We start from the raw sequence: 19435 nt of genomic DNA, 5'->3' as shown, positions 1-19435 counted from the left end.
AGCCTCCTGAGTAGCAGAGACTACAGGTGCCTGCCACCATGCCTGGCTAATTTTTGTAGTTTTTCTTTCTTTCTTTCTTTTTTTTTTTTTTTTTTGAGACAGAGTTTCACTCTTGTTACCCAGGCTGGAGTGCAATGGCGCGATCTTGGCTCACCGCAACCTCCGCCTCCTGGGTTCAGGCAATTCTCCTGCCTCAGCCTCCTGAGTAGCTGGGATTACAGGCACGTGCCACCATGCCCAGCTAATTTTTTGTATTTTTAGTAGAGACGGGGTTTCACCAGGTTGACCAGGATGGTCTCGATTTCTCGACCTCGTGATCCACCCGCCTCGGCCTCCCAAAGTGCTGGGATTACAGGCTTAAGCCACCGCGCCCGGCTCTTTCTTTTTTTTTTTTAAGTAGAGACGGAGTTTTGCCATGTTGACCAAACCGGTCTCAATCTCCTGACCTCAAGTGATCTGTTTGCCTCAGCCTCCCAAGGTGTTGGGATTACAGCATGAGCCACACACCTGGCCTCGCCTGGCCCTTTTAAACAGGAGGTGACCTCAGTGGGTAGCTGACTGGGGAAGACATATTTCAAGACATAAGGAATCAAGGCTCATTGGGATGTGTAGAGGGTAATGGGTACAAGTGTATACTAGAATTCAGGGCTGTGAGGATAACAGACTAAGTGTGTGTGAATTCCTGTGAGAGTCTGAAATCTGCAGGTCACCAAGAGTTTAGGATTGCACCTGGGACCTAGCTTGCCATATTTTCCCAGGATGAAAGATCCATCTTAATTAGCTACCTCCCACAAGAGGCCCTCGGATGCTGTTAAGATCTCTCCATCCACCTGGCTGCAAAATCATAGCCGGGGCTGGCTGGCAAGGCTGATGGGCCAACACTAGGGGGTGTGGGAGGTGCAGGAGGTAGTGCTGTCCCAGGCTGTGGGTTTGAAACTCACCAGTCAGGAAGTGAGGTCGACAGACGGAAGGGCGGGCAGGGGCGGGGAGTTCTGGGCACAGCAGAGGGGCCTTCTGAGGTTTGGGGGCTGCAGGGCCATGGGCCTCAGCGCCAGAGGTCGTTGTTAGCCTGGCAAGACCGGTCTGGGCAACATGCATGCCCAGAAGCAGTTGGCTGTAGCCGCAGTGAGAGCAGAAGTCAGGCGACATGAGGTGGCCAAGCAGGCTCTAAACCGCCTCAGGAAGCTGGCAGAGAGGGTGGACGACCCTGAACTTCGGGACAGCATCCAGGCCTCATTGGACAGTGTTCGAGGTAAGAGAAGGGTCAGCCTTCAGCTTGGGTGTATCAAGGACTAGCAGGGAGATAGAAGGGTTAGCTGTATCATAGATCACTTCCCAGGCAGCCACTTCCTAGTCCCCAAGATGGAGCTGGACTCTGGGGAAGAATACATTTAGGGAGGATGGAAAAAGACATGGGTGGTTATCATTCTTTCTCTTTCCCTGCTCTGATCCTTCTCCCAGGAGATCAAAAACGCAGGTCCCTGTTGAGCTGACCTTCTTGGCAATGAAGAACTGTGTGAGCATGGGGAAGATAGGCTGTGATAGACTCATGGTAGACTTGGTCCCTGCCTGGGGAGTCCAGGGCAGGAAGCAGTCTGGGGCAGCAGGTTCTGGGACTGGATAATGAGTTCATTCCCAGGACCCACTAAGGATCAGTGACCTCTTGTTCTCCAGCTGTAGAGAGAAACACATGCACACACGCACACACACATACACACACACACACACACACACACACGCACGCATTGAAGTACACCATGCAGAGAATCTCAGGCTCCCAAGCGAATATTAACTCTCGCACACCATGCTCTGCAGAGCCAAAGTGCAGAGACGTCTCCAGAACTCTTCTTGGTCCCCTTTCCTCCCTTTGCTCTTGTTCCTGTCTTCCCCCCACACACCTTCCGCTCTACCTCCTTAGTGCCATTAGAGCAAGTGATGACAACACAGGGAGGAAGTGCTGCCATGGCAACACCATCCGCCACATCCTCCTGCCCACCCCAGCCTTCAATCCTGTGGTGGAGGCCTGACAGGAACAGCTCCTCTCCATCCACAAGGCCCTGCCACCGAGGAACTGGTGGAATTGGAGGTTATTTCCAGCTTGCTCTCATTTCATTCACCACTGATGCAGCAAAGAGCTAACAAAATCAGCCTTCCTTGCTCATGAAAGGTATCTGGTGGAAGTGCTTCCTCCATCATATCATGATCTCTTCTAGCCTCTTCAGTCCTCTCCATTGTTAGCTTAGCTGCCTTCCTGGGGTGGGGGTAGGGGTCAAGAGATCATTCTTTCCCTCAAGGACACCTTCCAAACCTCTCTGTTGGTACACCAGAGCATAACTTGGGGAAGGAGCGGTTTGCTTTGGATGCCTAGTGGGACCGGCTGATGATCCCCTTCCCATTGTTCTTTTGGAGGCTAGTGTCCTCTCACCTCCTGTCCCACACTCTGCCAGGAACTTCACCTGAAGCCTTCCCTGACAGCCTTAGTGTTTGGAAAGGCAGACTAAGTGGGAGCGGCCCATGGGGCCTCCTAGGGGGGAACTCTAAGCTCCACCCCTGCCAAAAATAATAATGATAATAATGATAAAGGAGAAAAGCAGTTTAGGCCAGGCAGAAAAGCTCTGCTTGGCTCTGGAGAAGGAGGGGGCGAGGAGGGGTGGAGGCTGAAATCTCTGAGAAGGCTCCACTCCTCCTGAGTGATTTGTTTTACTCCTTCTCTAAGAGTGAGTATTCTGTTCCCATTGAACATAGAGGAAAACTGAGGCCATCAAAGGTGGGAAGTTTAAGCCAAAGCCAACAATTCTTCACCCTCTCCATCAGAAAAGACCACTTTTTTTTGATGGAGAGTTCTACTGTCCTGGGGATGGTGTCATCCTGGTTCTGTAGGGAGTGGGAGAGAAGCTGTTGAACCCCAGGACGAAATATTGGAGGGACTGGGTACAGGCATCTGGGAGAACAAAGGGCTCCTGGCATCCTGCCTCAGCCCCCCACCCTCAGCCCCCCACCAGGCCGAGCACGCAGCGGGCTCCTGCCTCCAAGAGCCGCCCACGGCAGCACTTATTATAGTCTTGGCTGCGTCAGGAGGGTGGGACGCCAAATCAGGGGACCGCTGTGACTCCCCAAGTCCCAGGAAGGGGTCTCCAAGGCTGCAGGGAGACTTTCCTTCTCCCATCTTACCCCATCCCCAAGGGGTCTCAGCCTCTTTTCCACTTTGGCCTAACCACTTCAGGATTCTCATGTGGCTGGAGGATAGAAAGTCTTGAACTCCCAAGACCCCAAGAGAAGTGGGGAACACTGAGCAGACAGTTTCCATTCACTCTGCTTGCCTCCTCTTTAACATCCGAAAGAATCCCACTCAGCAAACCTCAGGAGACTGAAAGGGAACCCTGAAGAGGCCGGCTCCCACTGCCTCAACTGAAGGGTCCTTGTATTTGGCGAGTGAAATCCCCAACCCATGGGTAACCAGGTGTGAGGGCAATGCCTCCACTAACTCAGCATCCCCCGTTGGTTCCCCACCCACCATGCGCAGGGATCCCTCTCTGCTTGTGCACGCTGTTTTTGAGGCACTCTTGGAGCTATGGTTGCTATGGAGACTGGATGCATTTTGGCATGGGGGGTTATCAGTCCAAGACACATTCCTTCTCCCTCGTCCTAGAGCTAGAGCCTTTGACTTACCCTGTGGCCTGGACTCCTCGAGCACTCAGATCTCTTCCCTCTCTCCTACCCTGCTAAGTTCCATGTTTGTCCCCATCCCTGGGGAACATTTTCCAAGTTCACTTTGGGACAGTCTAGCTCAAGTCTTGGCCCCGTCAAAGTCTTAAGTATGGGGGTGTGAGTGAGAAAGGGAGCTGGGTCATGAGAAAGGGAAGGCATCCAGGTACCTGGGGGAGACGAGATCCTGGGGGAAGAGATTTCAGGGGCTCCCTGCTTTCCCACTTCAGCTTCCCCAGAATTGGCAGTGACCCTGGGTTTGCTCTGTTCACCGCGGCTTGTCCACTCAATAGAGCGATTTTCACCTTATCCCTAAATGCCACACCTCACTGTCGCGCTTCCTAACCTTGGTGTGCTAGAGGAGGGGGCTAGGTTGTTGGAGGAGGTGAGTCCAAGTCCCAGGAAATCCAGCCCAGGATTTGGGAGACGAATCCAGTCCTGGATTTTGCACCGCCCTCGCAGACCTCAGTGCTGGTGGAGAGAAGGTGGGGGGGAGATAGGGTGGGGGGGCCTGAGGGCCGCCTCCTCCTCACTGTGAGGGAAGCGCCCGGACACAGCGCGCATCCGGACCGAGCCGAGACCGGGCGAGGCCCCCGGACTCTTCGCCCGGATCTCACGCCCCTCCCCTCCCAGACCCCAGACCCTTGGGTTCCCATCCACCTCCTGTTCCCTCTTTCCTCCCCCGCCACCTCCTGTATCTTCATCCCCAGCATCCTCCCGGCGCCCCTGCGAATCCCTCGCACGGCCAGCCTCACTAGCTTCCCACCCTCCTCAGGACCCTCTCTCCGACCGCATCCGCGGCCCCTGTCCCTTGAGTCCCAGTTCCCCGCCCCTGCCTCCCCCGCACTGGTTCTTCTTTTTCCCTAGCCTCCGATTCCCTTTTCTGCCCCCTTTTCCTCTCTCTTCCCCATTTGCCCCCACTACTGTCCTCCCCGCCCTCCCCCACCCACCTCAGCGCCCCCACCCAGGCCGGGGTGGACGGTCCGGCGCGCCTCCCTGGAGCAGCACCAAGGTCCCGGGGCTCCAAGAGGGTGGGGGCGCAGGGCGGGGAGCATGGGGAGGGGGCGCCCCATGTGATGGGAGGGGGGCGCAAGCGGAGGCGGCGGAGGCGGCGGCGACAGCGGAGCCGGGCCGGGGGCTCAGCGGGGTCCGGGGGCTGGGGGCAGCGAGCAGGGCGGCCCCATGGCCGGGCCCCCCTGAGGCAGTCCGGGGGAGTCCCCTCCCCTCCCCAGCTCGGGGGTCTCCGGGCCCCATGAGCCGGGGCGCGGGCGCGCTTCAGCGCCGGACAACGACCTACCTCATCTCGCTGACCCTGGTCAAGCTCGAGTCGGTGCCTCCGCCGCCACCTTCTCCGTCTGCGGCCGCGATCGGCGCTGCCGGTGCCAGAGGCTCCGAGACTGGGGATCCTGGTAGCCCCCGAGGCACGGACGAGCCGGGCAAGAAGCGGCACGAACGTCTCTTCCACCGGCAGGATGCGCTGTGGATCAGCACGAGCAGCGCGGGCACCGGGGGCGCGGAGCCCCCAACCCTGTCCCCGGCTCCGGCCAGTCCGGCCCGCCCAGTCTCCCCCGCTCCAGGCCGCCGCCTCTCCCTCTGGGCCGCCCCTCCCGGACCCCCGCTCTCCGGGGGGCTGAGCCCGGACCCCAAGCCTGGGGGCGCCCCCACCTCCTCCCGGCGCCCCCTACTCAGCAGCCCGAGCTGGGGCGGCCCGGAGCCCGAAGGCCGGGCGGGCGGCGGCATCCCTGGCTCATCCTCTCCGCACCCTGGCACCGGCAGCCGGAGGCTCAAGGTGGCGCCTCCTCCGCCGGCTCCCAAGCCTTGCAAGACCGTGACCACGAGTGGAGCCAAAGCCGGCGGAGGCAAGGGCGCGGGTAGCCGCCTGTCATGGCCCGAAAGCGAGGGCAAGCCCAGGGTCAAGGGGTCAAAGAGCAGCGCCGGGACTGGAGCTTCTGTCTCTGCCGCCGCCACCGCGGTCGCCGCCGGGGGAGGGGGCGCTACAGCTGCGACCTCTGGTGGGGTCGGGGCTGGGGCCGGAGCCCGAGGGAAGCTGTCCCCTCGGAAAGGCAAGAGTAAGACCTTGGACAACAGTGACTTGCATCCGGGACCGCCTGCCGGCTCTCCTCCTCCGCTAGCCCTCCCACCAACTCCGACTCCAACCGCTGCTGTCACTGCCGCTTCCGCGCAGCCCTCCGGGCCTGCACCGCCAATCACTCTGGAGCCTCCAGCTCCCGGGCTGAAACGGGGCCGGGAGGGGGGCCGAGCATCCACTCGGGACCGCAAGATGCTCAAGTTTATCAGCGGCATCTTCACCAAGAGCACAGGAGGGCCTCCTGGCTCCGGGCCCCTTCCGGGACCCCCCAGCCTGTCTTCTGGCAGCGGGTCCAGGGAGCTGCTGGGAGCCGAGCTCCGCGCCTCCCCTAGTGAGTTGAGTCAGGGCTTGAGAACAGGGAGGGAAGGGTACCTGGAATGCTCAGCTTGGGGTGGAGGATCGAGGTGTAAGGAAACTAGGGAAGCTTTTCTCTGGGGTGGGCGGATGAACCAAGCTCACTCCTTTGCCAAGGACTGGGGCAAAGAATAGGAGTCCTGAAGCGGGGTGAGTAGCTACACTGTGCGACGTGAGAAATGACTTGATTTCAGAGGGACTCAGAACCTCAGGTTCTGGGAAAATAATGCCCTTGGTCAGAGTGACTAGAAAATTGCTCCCAGAGAAGCCCCAGTCCAGCCTCAGCTGGACTCTGGGAGCATGGAAACGGGGCTATGCCGCGTTCAGAGGGACGTTGAAGGTGAAGAGGATGAGGAAGCCTCAGTTTCCCCCGAGCACTTGGGGCAGGTGGCGTGACAGTGACCTTGCAGGCAGTTTCTCGCCAGGGATCAGTCGTCCCCTGGGCTGAGAGCAGGCTAGTGATGTTTTCCGTGCAGTGAAGGCGGATTGGGCGGTACGCGAGTGCGCGGGGGCTGGAACGTGCAGAATATTTAAATGTGAAGTGAGAGGGGGCGGATAGGAAGCCTCACTTCCCCCACTGCGCACCCCCGCCCCAGAGCCGCGTTGAAACCCACCCCGGGCTGACCCTGGAGTGAATCGGGGGGCGGAACTGCTGCAAAGGCAATCCGTACCCCAGGAGACTTGGGAGGCGATACGGGGAAGGTAGTCTTTTTTTCCGTGGGCAGGGTGTCTATTAATTTTTTTTCCTACTGGAGGAGATAGGCAGGAGACTCTTGGTTCGGCTCACACTCCCGGGAGAGGAGGCGGGTCCAGGAGCGGAGGCGGTCCCCGGGGTTTGGCTCTGGAGCGGGTGGGAGCAGATGGCTCCGGATCCCAGAGTTCCCGCCGCAGCTGCGGCGCCCCGGGAACGTCCGGCCGATGTCAGGCACGGGGGCTGGACCGGGCGGGCGGAAGGAGCATCCTTTCCCCCAGGCCTGTGGCTTCTCTCGGCCAGGCGATGGAGCCCTTCCCCACAGTTGCTTTGGAGGGCGCTTGTGCGGAGGGTGCGGGAGATGGAGGAGTAGGAAAATCCTAGCTCTTTCCCTTGGGCTGTGGGGCGGGGTCCAGGGGCCACAGTGCCTTTGACCTTGAAGAAGGGGAGGGAAAGCCCTCACCTCAGTTTCTCTCCCGTGGAATGGAGGCTGGGGAAGACAGGCTCTCTTCTATGTTTCAGCACCTCCTCCCAGGGGCTGCACTGGGAACCTGTAGGTCAGGGAGGAGCTCCTCATCTATTCTTTTTCCAGAGGGAAGAACCTGTCGCTGTCAGAGCCCTGGTCTCTCTGTCTGGGGCCAGGACCCGCGTTTGGGGATGTGCTTTAAGGGAGATGCCAACTGAAGTATTTTTGTCTTGCTAGCTACGTTGCTAAGCAACCACTGAGCGGCAGCAACAGCTGGGGGAGAGCGGCTGGGATGGGAGGCCTGGGGACCACTCTCAGACCTGTCTGTTCCACACACCTCTCCAGCGCAGGCAGGGTTCAGGGGGTTTGGAAAGCTGCAGAGGGAGGAGGGTGGCTCAGTGTTGGGGGTCCTCCTGAGCCAGGAGCTTCCCTCTTACTGCCCTTCTCCCATTACAGAGGCCGTGGTCAATAGCCAGGAATGGACTTTGAGCCGCTCCATTCCTGAACTGCGTCTGGTAGGTAACCCAGCGCCCTTGCCTGTAGGGAAGGCTGACCTCCCACCCACTGCACTCTCGGCTCTCTCCCTTCACCTCTCCTTTTCTCTCTCTCTTTGAGAATAGGGAATTGTTTTCTAGTTCTCCTGAGAGTCTACCTCATAGCACCAACCTGGGGCTTGCTACTGCCTTCTCACAAGTTTTTCCTCTCTAGTCTTTATGCGGCCATCACCTTTTCCCTGTTTGTTCATGGTCCTCCTCCAGTCTTCTCACTTTTGGCATCTGCCCTTCGGCCTTCGTGTTCTATTGCCTAAAACTGGGTAAAGTTTTCCAACTAGAGCTGGGACATGCTACACACACATACACACACACACACACACACACACACACACACATGTCCAGTATGTTTTCTAAACAACCCAACGCACAAAAAAGCTGGTACTGAATTGCTGACATTCTTCAGATTGAGCTCCACTTTGAGCTTGGGATCATTTCTGACCACACTCATGCCCTGATCTGAGCAGCCAACTGCTCTGATCCCCCCAGCTGCTTCGATCCCCCCAGCTGCTCCGATCCCCCCAGCTGCTCTCTCTGGAATGACTGTCATCCAGGCCCTGTAGGGTCCTGCTTGGATGATTTATCTCTCTGGGTTTTCTGGAGTGTCCAGGCCCAAGCATCCTGCCTTCTCTTATATCCCACAATTTCTGCCCCACAACCTTGCCCTCAGGGTGTGCTGGGCGACGCCAGGAGTGGGAAGTCATCGCTCATCCACCGATTCCTGACCGGTTCATACCAGGTGCTGGAGAAGACAGAGAGTGAGTTATCAAGAGCCACAATAAGCTAACGATTGGGGTTAGGGATCCAGGAGTGAAATCAGTGATTAGGCAGGTATGGGGACCAGGGGGGAAGGATGAGGCCATAACAGCAAAAGCCCTAGGAGCATGGGGAGGTTTGTTGACCTGTCACCTGTGACCTATGACCCCTTTCACTTCTGACCTATGACCCCTTCCTACTCTTCTGGACAGGTGAGCAGTACAAGAAAGAGATGTTGGTGGATGGGCAGACACATCTGGTGCTAATCCGAGAGGAAGCTGGGGCACCTGATGCCAAGGTGAGGGTGGAGGTGGTGGGTGACAGGCTGGCTGGGATCAGCAATGGCCAAGGGAGAGGGCTGTGGTTTCCCAGGTCTCCATCAGGGTTGGGTCCAGAGAAGTAGACCTGTCTGACTTTTCATTTGCTCCCTCACTCCCCGCAAGTTCTCAGGCTGGGCAGATGCTGTGATCTTCGTCTTCAGCCTGGAGGATGAGAACAGTTTCCAGGCTGTGAGCCGTCTCCATGGGCAGCTGAGTTCCCTTCGGGGGGAGGGACGAGGAGGCCTGGCCTTGGCACTGGTGGGGACACAAGGTAAGGAGGGGTCAGGAAAGCACTGCTTTCAAGGGAGGCCCTGAAAAGGCTACTGGGATATTGCCCAATGTGGGTGAGAACTTAGTGACGTGTGGATATGACCACCTGGATTACAGAACCCTCTGGAGGGAGCCTGATCTCCAAATAAGGGAGTCATGAAACCAAACAATAACTTCCCATGGTATGAGCAGAGAAAAGGGGACCTCCAGAGAGGAAAGGACAGCTACAGTGGCCATCTCCTTGCTTCTCCTGAAATGTCATCTACCTTATGTTCTCACACTGCCATTTCCTGGTGCCACCACCATAGGACACAGAAAATCTCAAGTCCTAGTGTAAATAGGAAACCTTTTCCATCATCCTTTTGCTAGAGCTGGGTCAGGATGACACCTTTTAAAGGAACTTACCCGAAATCACAAAGGAAATGATGATGAAACAAGAATGCATCTCAGAGAAGTGACTCAGAGACTCCTGGACTGCCAGGGCCGGGAAATGCTTTTCCAGCACTCCCCTGTGTCAAGCTGGTGGGACTTGCTCTGGATGCTGGTTCTGCTGGTGCTGTCTCCACCTGTTGCTTGCCTCCTGGTTTCTTGTTGCAGAGTGGGCAGTCTAGTCATGACCCATGGACACCCAACCTTTTCCTAGTTCACGAGCCAGGGTCCTCCCACTAGCTCAGAGTTTGATGGATTTGCAGGGCAGGGTGATTATCACTTGAACCTGGGTCGGAAGCACCACTCAGCAGCTCTGGAGTATTCTTTGAGGATATACACACACAGAGATCACCCAGCCTATTCATTCACGGCTAGGTGGGTGAACTGGGCCCAGTACTCAGAAAGGGCTTATACATTCCCATTCTACCTGGTCACAGAAGAGATGATCTCTCACACCTCTTCCGCAGTGTGCCTAGCCTGAGGGCCCAGCACAAGGATAAGGGAACCGTGAAAAGTGGGGAAGGGGTTCCTTGTTCAATTCTGCCTCTTTCCTTTCCCCTCAGATAGGATCAGTGCCTCCTCCCCTCGGATGGTGGGAGATGCTCGTGCCAGAGCTCTGTGTGCGGACATGAAACGCTGCAGCTACTATGAGACTTGTGCCACCTATGGACTCAATGTGGATCGGGTCTTCCAGGAGGGTGAGTGTGGTGATCTCCAGCATATGTGGGAAGCCAGGAGCAAGGGGCCTGGGATATTCTCGGAGGTCAGGCATCCAGGCCTCTCTCTGTGATTGATAGGAAATTAGCCTCTGTGGGAGGGAGGAGAGATCAGGGAGGCCAGAGGTTTCATAGTCATAAGGTCTTTCTGGGCTGGAGAAGCTGACAAGGCCAGAGGTGGCATGGAGGCCATAGTGACAAGGAAGTTGGGGCCTGCATTGCCTACTGGGGATTTCTCAAAGCTGGGCATGGAAGGGTACTCTTGGGTATCTGGCCTGTTCGCATCTCCTTCCCCCAACTCTCCTCAGTGGCCCAGAAGGTGGTGACCTTGCGCAAACAGCAACAGCTTCTGGCTGCCTGCAAGTCCCTGCCCAGCTCCCCAAGCCACTCAGCTGCATCCACTCCAGTAGCTGGCCAGGTGAGTTGGGGTTTCAGAGTCTGCAGAGGGACTGGTAAGTTGCAGAGGGCCTGGGGATCCTAGGACAGGTACAGAGTACCCAAGGAGGTTCGGGGAGCGGGGAAACAGATGGAAATGGCAGTGAAACTACTGGCAGAAAGTGCATTGGACTGGAAATCAACCCAATTTGAGACGCCATTTGCAATTCCCTTAAGCAACTCACCTGACCTCCCAAGGTTATCAGGAAGATTGTATGACATAATACTTGCGGATCAACCTTCACAAAATTTAAAGTACTGTCACAGTGTTAGTGAGGATTTTAAAAATTATTAATGACAACATAAATAAACGGTGAGGGGATCAAGGAACATCTCAAATACCCCATAACTAGATGTGAGCATAGCTTGGCGGGGTAGGGGCATCTCAGCTCTGCTGACTCTTCCATATGCGCCCAGGCTAGTAATGGGGGCCACACGAGCGACTACTCTTCTTCCCTCCCATCCTCACCGAATGTTGGTCACCGGGAGCTCCGAGCCGAGGCAGCTGCAGTGGCTGGATTGAGCACTCCAGGGTCCCTGCACCGGGCAGCCAAACGCAGGACCAGCCTTTTTGCGGTATTCGACATGGACATGCTGACCCCATCCTCCCGTCCCCTGTGACATACCCATCTTCCCTAGTCCCTAGACTCCTCTATTGGGTCCTTCTTCATCTGTTCCCTGTCCTCCCATCAGCATATCCTCAAACTGATTCCAATAACCTTTCCAGAATCGCCGGGGTAGTGACTCGGAGAAACGGAGCTTGGATAGTCGGGGCGAGACAACAGGGAGTGGACGAGCCATCCCCATCAAGCAGGTGCGTGGTCCAGGGGCTGGCGCGGGCTAAGGGCAGCTGGTCTTAGTTGTTTTTTTTCCCACATCTCTTTCTGCACTCCAGAGCTTCCTACTAAAACGAAGTGGCAATTCCTTGAACAAAGAATGGAAGAAGAAATATGTGACCCTGTCTAGTAATGGCTTCCTACTCTACCACCCCAGCATTAATGTGAGTGACAGAGACTGGACCACACTGGCCAGCTTTGGATTTCCCTCAAGCTCTACCTGTCTGTGCCTCTGACAAAGCACTGACCTCATTTCTAGGACGTGCTAGTCCTGTTCACTTAAGTTTAGCAGGCATGTGTTAAGAGCCCACCATGTGCCCATGGCAGGAATGTAAAAGTAAATACATTGCCCCAGGAACTTGCATCCTGGTTGAGCACTCAGGAGGGGAATGCTTTCTGGAGGAGACACTGATGGGCCTAGTCTGATGGCCCAACCCCTAGAAGCTCATCCCAACCCATTTGCCTCCCAAGGCCCCCTCCCCAGTACCTCTCTATTCAGTTCTATTGACTGCTTCCCAATCTTCCCTACACTCTCGGCCCTGTACCCCTCCAGGATTACATCCATAGTACCCACGGCAAGGAGATGGACTTGCTTCGAACAACAGTCAAAGTCCCAGGCAAGCGGCCCCCGAGGGCCATCTCTGCCTTTGGCCCCTCAGCCAGCATCAATGGGCTGGTCAAGGACATGAGCACTGTCCAGATGGGTGAAGGCCCTGGTGAGTGGGGCTCATGACATAGGAGCAGGAGAGGGGACAGGGCTGGGGAAAAGGAGGGGTAGGACGGAAGTGGGGGCTGGCACTGGGCAAATGGGAAACTTGGTGATAAAGAGGGACCATGTAAGGAATGGGGCCGGAAGACAGGCTCACTGAGGTTTCATCTTCTTCCGACAGAAGCCACTACTCCCACGCCAAGCCCCAGCCCCAGCCCCAGTTCCCTGCAGCCACCACCAGACCAGACATCCAAGCACCTGCTGAAGCCAGACCGGAATTTGGCCCGAGCCCTCAGCACGGGTCTGTGGGGATGACCTTCCATCCACTGTCTTCCAGACCTAAATAGTATGGGGGTGGGAAATTAATTTGGGGTGAAGTCTTGGAGGCTGGAATAAATGCATGACTGAGCACATGGCGCTCCACACATCAACACCAAGCTCAGTCATTCCATGTCTGTCATAATGGTTAAGACAAGTGGCCTCTAACTGCCTGAGCTTGAATCTTGGCTTGCCACATGGGCAAGTTACTTAACCTCTCCATGCCTCAGTTTCCTCATCTGTAAAATGGAGATAATAGTTTCTACCTCAGAGGGTTGCTTTGAGGTTTAAACAAACTGAGAACATTGTCTATCACATAGTCAGCCATGCTTGACATGTTTGAAAAATATATATGTGTATAGTATGCAAATAACATTGTAAACAAATGGTTCTCACAACAGCCTTGTCAGGTCAAGATTATTATCCCCATTTCAGAGATAAAGAAACTGAGGCTCAGAAGATTAAGTGCCTTGCTCAAGGTCTCAAGGCCAGTAAGTAGATCTGAGTCCAGATCTGACTCCAAACCTCTCATCTGCCTGCCTCCCCAGGAATGATCAAGGGGAAACCACTGGAGAGGGACAGTTGAGGAGGGGTGCCCTACAATGCCAAAGCAAGTTCAGGAAAGGAGACAGGCTATTGAGAAATCAGGAAATCTGTGGAGGGGGCAACTGAGGCAGCTGTGTCTTCCTCCCTAAGATTGTACCCCATCTGGAGACCTGAGCCCCCTGAGTCGGGAACCCCCTCCTTCTCCCATGGTGAAGAAGCAAAGGAGGAAAAAATTGACAACACCATCTAAGACTGAAGGCTCAGCTGGACAGGCTGAAGGTGAGGCTCTGGCAGGCTCTTCCACTCCCACCCAGAACCCTCATCCCCAACATCAGCTCCCTGACCTAACTCCTGCAGCAGGAGAAGTGTCTGAGCTGAGTGCTTGACTCCCATTACCACTGCACATAACTTAGTGAAAGAGTGGATGACATCCCCCAGCCCCTGTCCTTCTTTCCTTTTTCCCAGACAATTCCTTTTTCCCCAGCCCCCGTTCTCAATGACACCCATGTCTGTGGCTCCTGCTCCTCTCCCTAAGGACCTTCTAGTTCCTATTCCTTCCCTCAACTCTGCTTACCACCCCAGCCCTGGCACCCAGAAGCCCCTCAATCCCCAGTGACTCAGCCCCTGATCTCTGCATCTCCCACTGACTCCCCAGACCCTGGATTCTTTGGCCACCCAGCCCCCTCTCTGGAGAACTTTCTATTGCCAAGTGCTCCCCAACAGCCCTTGACCATAGTGATCCCCATTCTAGACCCTCAGTGATTCCCCCCACCGCCACCAGCCCCAGGGTCCTCTCATCTCAGCCCTGCGCCCCAGCTTCTGTCCCCTTCCCCCATGTTTACTCAAATCCTGACCCCCCCCCTTCTCCTCCCAAAGGACCAGCTCCTCGCTGTTCCTGATAACCCATCCCCGCCGCCCCTGCTCTCTGCCGGGTGCTCAGACCCAGGTTCCAGATCTGCCTACTCTCATGGCTCTTGGCTTCCGCTCCACTCTGCCCCGGGGCCACTGACTTTAGTTCTGCTTTCTCTCCCCATCTGTCTGTCCTGCTTTGTCTCTGGCACCCTGTCACTATCTCTCTCCATCTCTCCATCTACCTTTCTTTTTCTCCTTCTTTCTTGGTCTCTCTTTCTCTGTTTTGCTCTCCATTCTATCTCTATCTCCTTCGCTTCGGGAAACCAGCCAAGCGCAAAATGTGGAAACTAAAATCCTTTGGTAGTTTAAGAAATATTTATAAAGCAGGTAACAAGTGGGGAGCCGGGAGGGGTGCTCAGCTGGGGTGCAGAAGGGTGGGGGTGCCCCCACTTTCCCCTGCATGTGCTCGGGCTTCCTGCTGCCCTCACCCTTTGCTTCCCCTACCCCCACTGCCCCACTCCCAGGGGCTCGGGATGGACATCAGGGAGGACGGGCTTGGGGAAGGCAACCCCGGCTTGAACTCCATCCCTTAATGACCCCATCCCATCCCCCAACCAGAGGAAAACTTTGAGTTCCTGATCGTGTCCAGCACGGGTCAGACGTGGCACTTTGAGGCAGCCAGTTTTGAGGAGCGGGATGCCTGGGTCCAGGCCATCGAGAGTCAGATCCTAGCCAGTTTGCAATGCTGTGAAAGCAGCAAGGTCAAGGTAAGAGTTTGAGGTAGGGTGGAGGACTGGCCGCAGGAGCTGACCCTGGTGCTGGCAGCCATTGGCAGCGACACGGCCAAAGTCGTGTGGGAGGAATGCAGAGGAGTCTGAGGAGAAGGGGGAGGGACTTGGAGGCAGAGATCCTGCGAACCCCAACACTCCCTGCAGCTGCGAACCGACAGCCAAAGCGAAGCCGTGGCCATCCAGGCGATCCGGAACGCCAAGGGGAATTCAATCTGCGCGGACTGCGGGGCCCCCAGTGAGTGCCAGGAGGCGGAGAAGGGGCTAGGGAATATGGTTCACGGGAGGTGGTGAATGCTGGGGTGCCCGTGCTGCCCGGCTGGGAGCCGACCTCTACGCTCCGTCCGCAGACCCCACGTGGGCCAGCTTGAACCTGGGCGCGCTCATCTGCATCGAGTGTTCTGGCATCCACCGCAACCTGGGCACACACCTGTCCCGCGTCCGCTCGCTGGACTTGGACGACTGGCCGCGGGAGCTGACCCTGGTGCTGACGGCTATTGGCAACGACATGGCCAACTGCGTGTGGGAGAGCGACACGCGGGGCCGTGCCAAGCCCACGCGGGACTCTTCGCGGTAAGCGTGAGGGTACAGAGCCAGGGGAGGGTTGCTGAGGGTGTGCGAGCCTGAGAGGGTCCCCTGGGTAAGGGCAGAGGTTCTGGCTGGGGGGGTCCCTAGAGCCTTTCCCGTTGATCCCTGGTCTTGCAGGGAGGAGCGCGAGTCGTGGATTCGCGCCAAGTATGAGCAGCTGCTGTTCCTGGCGCCGCTGAGTACCACGGAGGAGCCGCTGGGCCGCCAGCTATGGGCCGCCGTGCAGGCCCAGGACGTGGCTACTGTTCTCCTGCTTCTGGCCCATGCGCGGCACGGGCCGCTAGACACCAGCGTAGAGGACCCGCAGCTGCGCTCCCCACTCCACCTGGCGGCGGAGCTCGCCCACGTCGTCATCACGCAACTGCTGCTGTGGGTACGTGAGCTGCGGGGAGGGAAGGGGATGTTTGAGGCTTCATCTCGGAAAGCGCCTGGCGCGGGAAAGCCCGATCTTTCCACAGGGACCCCGGAACTGGGCTTGGCCATCTTGGGGAGGAGGCGCGCGCGTGTGGGCGCCCTGGGGACGCGTGGTCATGCGGCCGTTTCCGCCCTCTAGGACGGCGCGGACGTGGCGGCCCGTGACGCCCAGGGCCGCACGGCGCTGTTCTACGCCCGCCAGGCTGGAAGCCAGCTGTGCGCCGACATCCTTCTCCAGCACGGCTGCCCGGGTGAGGGCGGCAGCGCGGCCACCACGCCCAGCGCGGCCACCACGCCCAGCATCATCGCCACGCCCAGCCCCCGCCGCCGGAGCAGCGCCGCCAGCGTGGGCCGCGCCGACGCCCCGGTTGCGCTGGTATAGTTGCCCAGCGGGAGAGACACCCCCACCCCCACGCGGGCCGGGCACGACCACACCGGGCGGACCGCTGGACAGAGGCACCCACTCACCTCTCCGATCCGCACCCCGCCCCACGGGAGCACTTCCTACCCCCACGAGGGCACAGCCCCCACGCCTCCCAGAAGACACAAACTCACCTCCCTCTCCCCAACGAGGCATGGAGACCCCCGCTCAACACGCCCCCTCTCCACTGTTTCCACACTCGGATTGCTCTGGGTCTACCCGCTCTGGGTTCGCGGAAGGGGACGCCCCCCGCGGTACGGGTTCCTGGGCTCTTGGACATTCCCGCTTGTGCCCTCTAGGGGCGGGAAGAAGACCCGGTCAGGCCGGAGCTCAACAATCCCAGGGCGGGAGCTCATACCCAGGCTGGCTCCTGGGGCGAAGCCACGCCAGAGGGAGGGGTTAGTACGTGGGAGGGCTAGCCCTGGGACTTGGGGCCAATACGGAGACCTCACCCCTACCGTGCTGATCTCACTGCCCAGTGAGGGGGGGCTAGAGCAGCGAGGGGCAGGACCCCTGCTGCCCATGGGGGTGGGGGGTTCCCAACCCTTTCTGTGAAAGGGACCGTGAGTAGTGGAAACCAGGACGTCCCCCTGCACCTACCCATGGATGGAAGCTAGAGAGTCCTGGGGGAGCCAAGAGCCTGGGTTCCTCCCACTACTATCTTGGGAGGGAGAAGGGATGGAGCAGGAGCGGGCTAAGGGGGCTGGCGGGGCCTTGTAATTTATTGCTTTGTTCCCCAACATGGGGGTGGGGGCGGGCAGGGGCGTGGGGAGGGCGTTTTGGGGTAGGGGAAGCCCAGGGTGGGCAGGGGATGGGGTGGGGTGGGGGTGCTCTCGGGTTGTGAGTGTCTGTGACTGTGACTGCGTACCTGTGACTGTGCAGCGCCCGTGGTGATCTGGGGTAGGGGCACCCCTACAGTGGGACCCCTCCCCCATTATTCTTTCTGTCCAGCCCCTCCCTCCCACTGGAGCAGCTCCAGAGCCATTCCTCACCCCTGTGACCTGTCGTAGCCAGGGCTAAGAGGATTCGAGGTGGCTGGGAGGGTTTCCAGGCCCCCTGCCCCATCCCCACAAAGTGGGTGGTAGGACAGACTTACCTGGCCCAGCCCTGCCTCCCTCAGCCAACCCCGCCCTTGGGCTGTCTGTGTCAGTGGTTTCTGGTCTTTTTTTTTTTTTTTTTTTCTGGCTAAAATATTTTGCAAAGGACCAGGTAATTGGGGAGGGGAGACAGGTGGGGGCGAGGGGGGAATGCCCCCCCCATCTCCTTGGAGGCAGTGGTGTGAATCTTCTTCAACAGCAATTAAAGAGGAAGTGATTTTGTCTAGGGGGTGAGCTGCTGGTCTGTTCTTGAAGAGGCAGGTCAGGGCATGGCCTTGGTCAAGGTGGGGAACCAGGGTGGGACAGGGACAGGCAGAGGTGCCTCCCACTGGGGCTGGTGGCAGGGCAGTACCCATGGGCTTGGAGGTGGTTCCATCATGTACAACAGTTCTGGGTTCATGTAGTTGAAAACATGGGCAGGTTGGAGTCAGTGGGGATCCTTGCAGCAGAGAAGTCACTGACTCTTAAAATGATGCCAGTCCTGGGAGAGTTAGGGTATGGTACTTAGAGGAGAGGACAGGCCCTGTGGAGAGAGAAGATGGGACAGCGTTGGTTAAGAGCAGGAACTTTGAAGACAGATCTGATTTTGAAACCTGGCCCTCCACTTCACAGCTAGGTGACCTTGGTGGCATCTGTTTATTTGTATTCCAAACACTATCTGTTCACAGGGCATCTGGAAGGCGCTCCAGCTCTGATGAGGGCAACCCCAGCCAGCATGCTCGCCATGAGCACTAGATATCAGAGTAGAACATAGAGTAGGGGTTCTTCTGGCCCCGTCAGGGGGTGCTCCAGAGGGAAGGGGTGGGAGATCTCCTGGGAAAGATTTCCTAGCTGGCTGCAGAGGTCCCTGGTGTCCACAAACACAGTGTCAGCTGATGCAGGCATTTATCCACTTCTGTGCTATCAAAGGGACCACCAAAGCCACAGTGGCCTGAGACCAGCACTTGCTCCATGAGCTGCAGTGCCGCTAGGCTCAGCACATACCCAGTCCTACCATTTCTTGAGTGCAGCTGAAAGTGTTTACTCAGGTAGAGGGGCTGGACAGGGTAGGGTTGGGTCAGCAGCCAGTGCAGGTTGGGCACAGCCACGTGTTCTCATCTGCCTTGAGGAATCAGTTGGTAGCACCAGCATCTTTGGGTAGAATTGCTTCAGAACTCCGCTTTCTGGCAATGCTGAGACTCCATCCCCAGCAAATCCAAGCTTAGCCCTCCTGCCGCAGTCCCTTCCCATTCTGAGCATCTGATCAGCTTTGGGGATTCCTTCTGAGACCCTTGGTGCTCACCAGTCCCAGGATGTTCAGCTGCAAGTGTACCACTGAACTGAGGTCACATCACCAGCCCTGAATCCAGTTCACATGGAGTCTGCAACTCCCCAGAGTCCTAGGCTGTGACCACTCAGCACAGCAGCGTGACCCAGGAAAGGTGGATTCAGCAGTGCAGGTGCAGTGACAAGTACAAAGGCAGGTGTGCAGTCTGGGCAAAGCGAGAAGAGAGGGAAGTAGCAAAGAAGATTGGACTGGAGGACCTGGCCATTCCCCCTCCACCTACAAGACCCTGGACACTCTTACTTCAGCTCCACTCCTTCCTCATGACCAAAGTTTGCTCCCTTCCTCAGAAGTTTGGGAGTGTGAGAGAATATGGGGAGGAAATAAGGACCCTGGAGAGAATGAAATTGCCTGCAAAGGAAATCACAGCCAGTGGGAAGTTCCTTTAATTTCCAGCCAGTGAAAAATGGTCCAGGTGTCAGGAAATTTCACAGCAAATCCCAATACCAAGTAATCCACTTGCCTCTTTTCTTACTGGGGAGTATCTTTGGTCTTGTCGGGGAGACGTAAAGGGCGATAATGGATGGAATCACAAAATATCTAGCCCTCTAGGTTATGACAAAATAAGAGCCCAGAAGGGGACTTCTTGGGTGGGTGGAGAGCTGCTGCCCCTTTGTACCCATGCCCCCTTAACAGCTCACCCTGGGCTGCCTTGCCTGGATGCCCTGCCGTGTAGGATGCCCTCTTGTCATCCGCCAGCCCTCCCTGCAGCCCTGCTGGCTGCCATCTGCCACACCCCGCTCCCCTCCTTTTGTCTTAG

At 57.3% G+C, this 19435-nt stretch overlaps 1 protein-coding gene across 4 annotated transcripts; it reads left to right on the top strand.

The window, feature by feature from the left end:
- The first annotated feature begins 997 nt into the window (after positions 1–997).
- AGAP2 (ArfGAP with GTPase domain, ankyrin repeat and PH domain 2) lies at positions 998–17577 on the top strand. Of its 4 annotated transcripts, none has more exons than XM_074402811.1 (19): positions 998–1252; positions 7762–7820; positions 8527–8614; positions 8825–8910; positions 9056–9203; positions 10195–10329; positions 10656–10765; positions 11200–11358; positions 11510–11596; positions 11678–11782; positions 12172–12334; positions 12509–12628; positions 13342–13470; positions 14371–14430; positions 14662–14810; positions 14979–15069; positions 15182–15404; positions 15537–15792; positions 15973–17577. In XM_074402811.1, the coding sequence occupies exons 1-19, from the start codon at positions 1093–1095 to the stop codon at positions 16213–16215; spliced, it is 2571 nt and encodes an 856-aa protein (XP_074258912.1). In that variant the 5' UTR covers positions 998–1092; the 3' UTR covers positions 16216–17577. The 4 variants fall into 4 exon arrangements, with proteins under 4 accessions (XP_074258912.1, XP_003926544.2, XP_003926543.2 ...); XM_003926494.4 differs by lacking the exon at positions 998–1252 and adding an exon at positions 4182–6125; XM_003926495.4 differs by lacking the exon at positions 14371–14430.
- Positions 17578–19435: the final 1858 nt, after the last annotated feature.

The sequence above is a fragment of the Saimiri boliviensis genome, chromosome 7, assembly GCF_048565385.1.
Source record: "Saimiri boliviensis isolate mSaiBol1 chromosome 7, mSaiBol1.pri, whole genome shotgun sequence".
Lineage (NCBI taxonomy): Eukaryota > Metazoa > Chordata > Mammalia > Primates > Cebidae > Saimiri > Saimiri boliviensis.
Note: the sequence above shows the minus strand (reverse complement) of the source record. Positions and strands in the feature narration are given on the sequence as shown.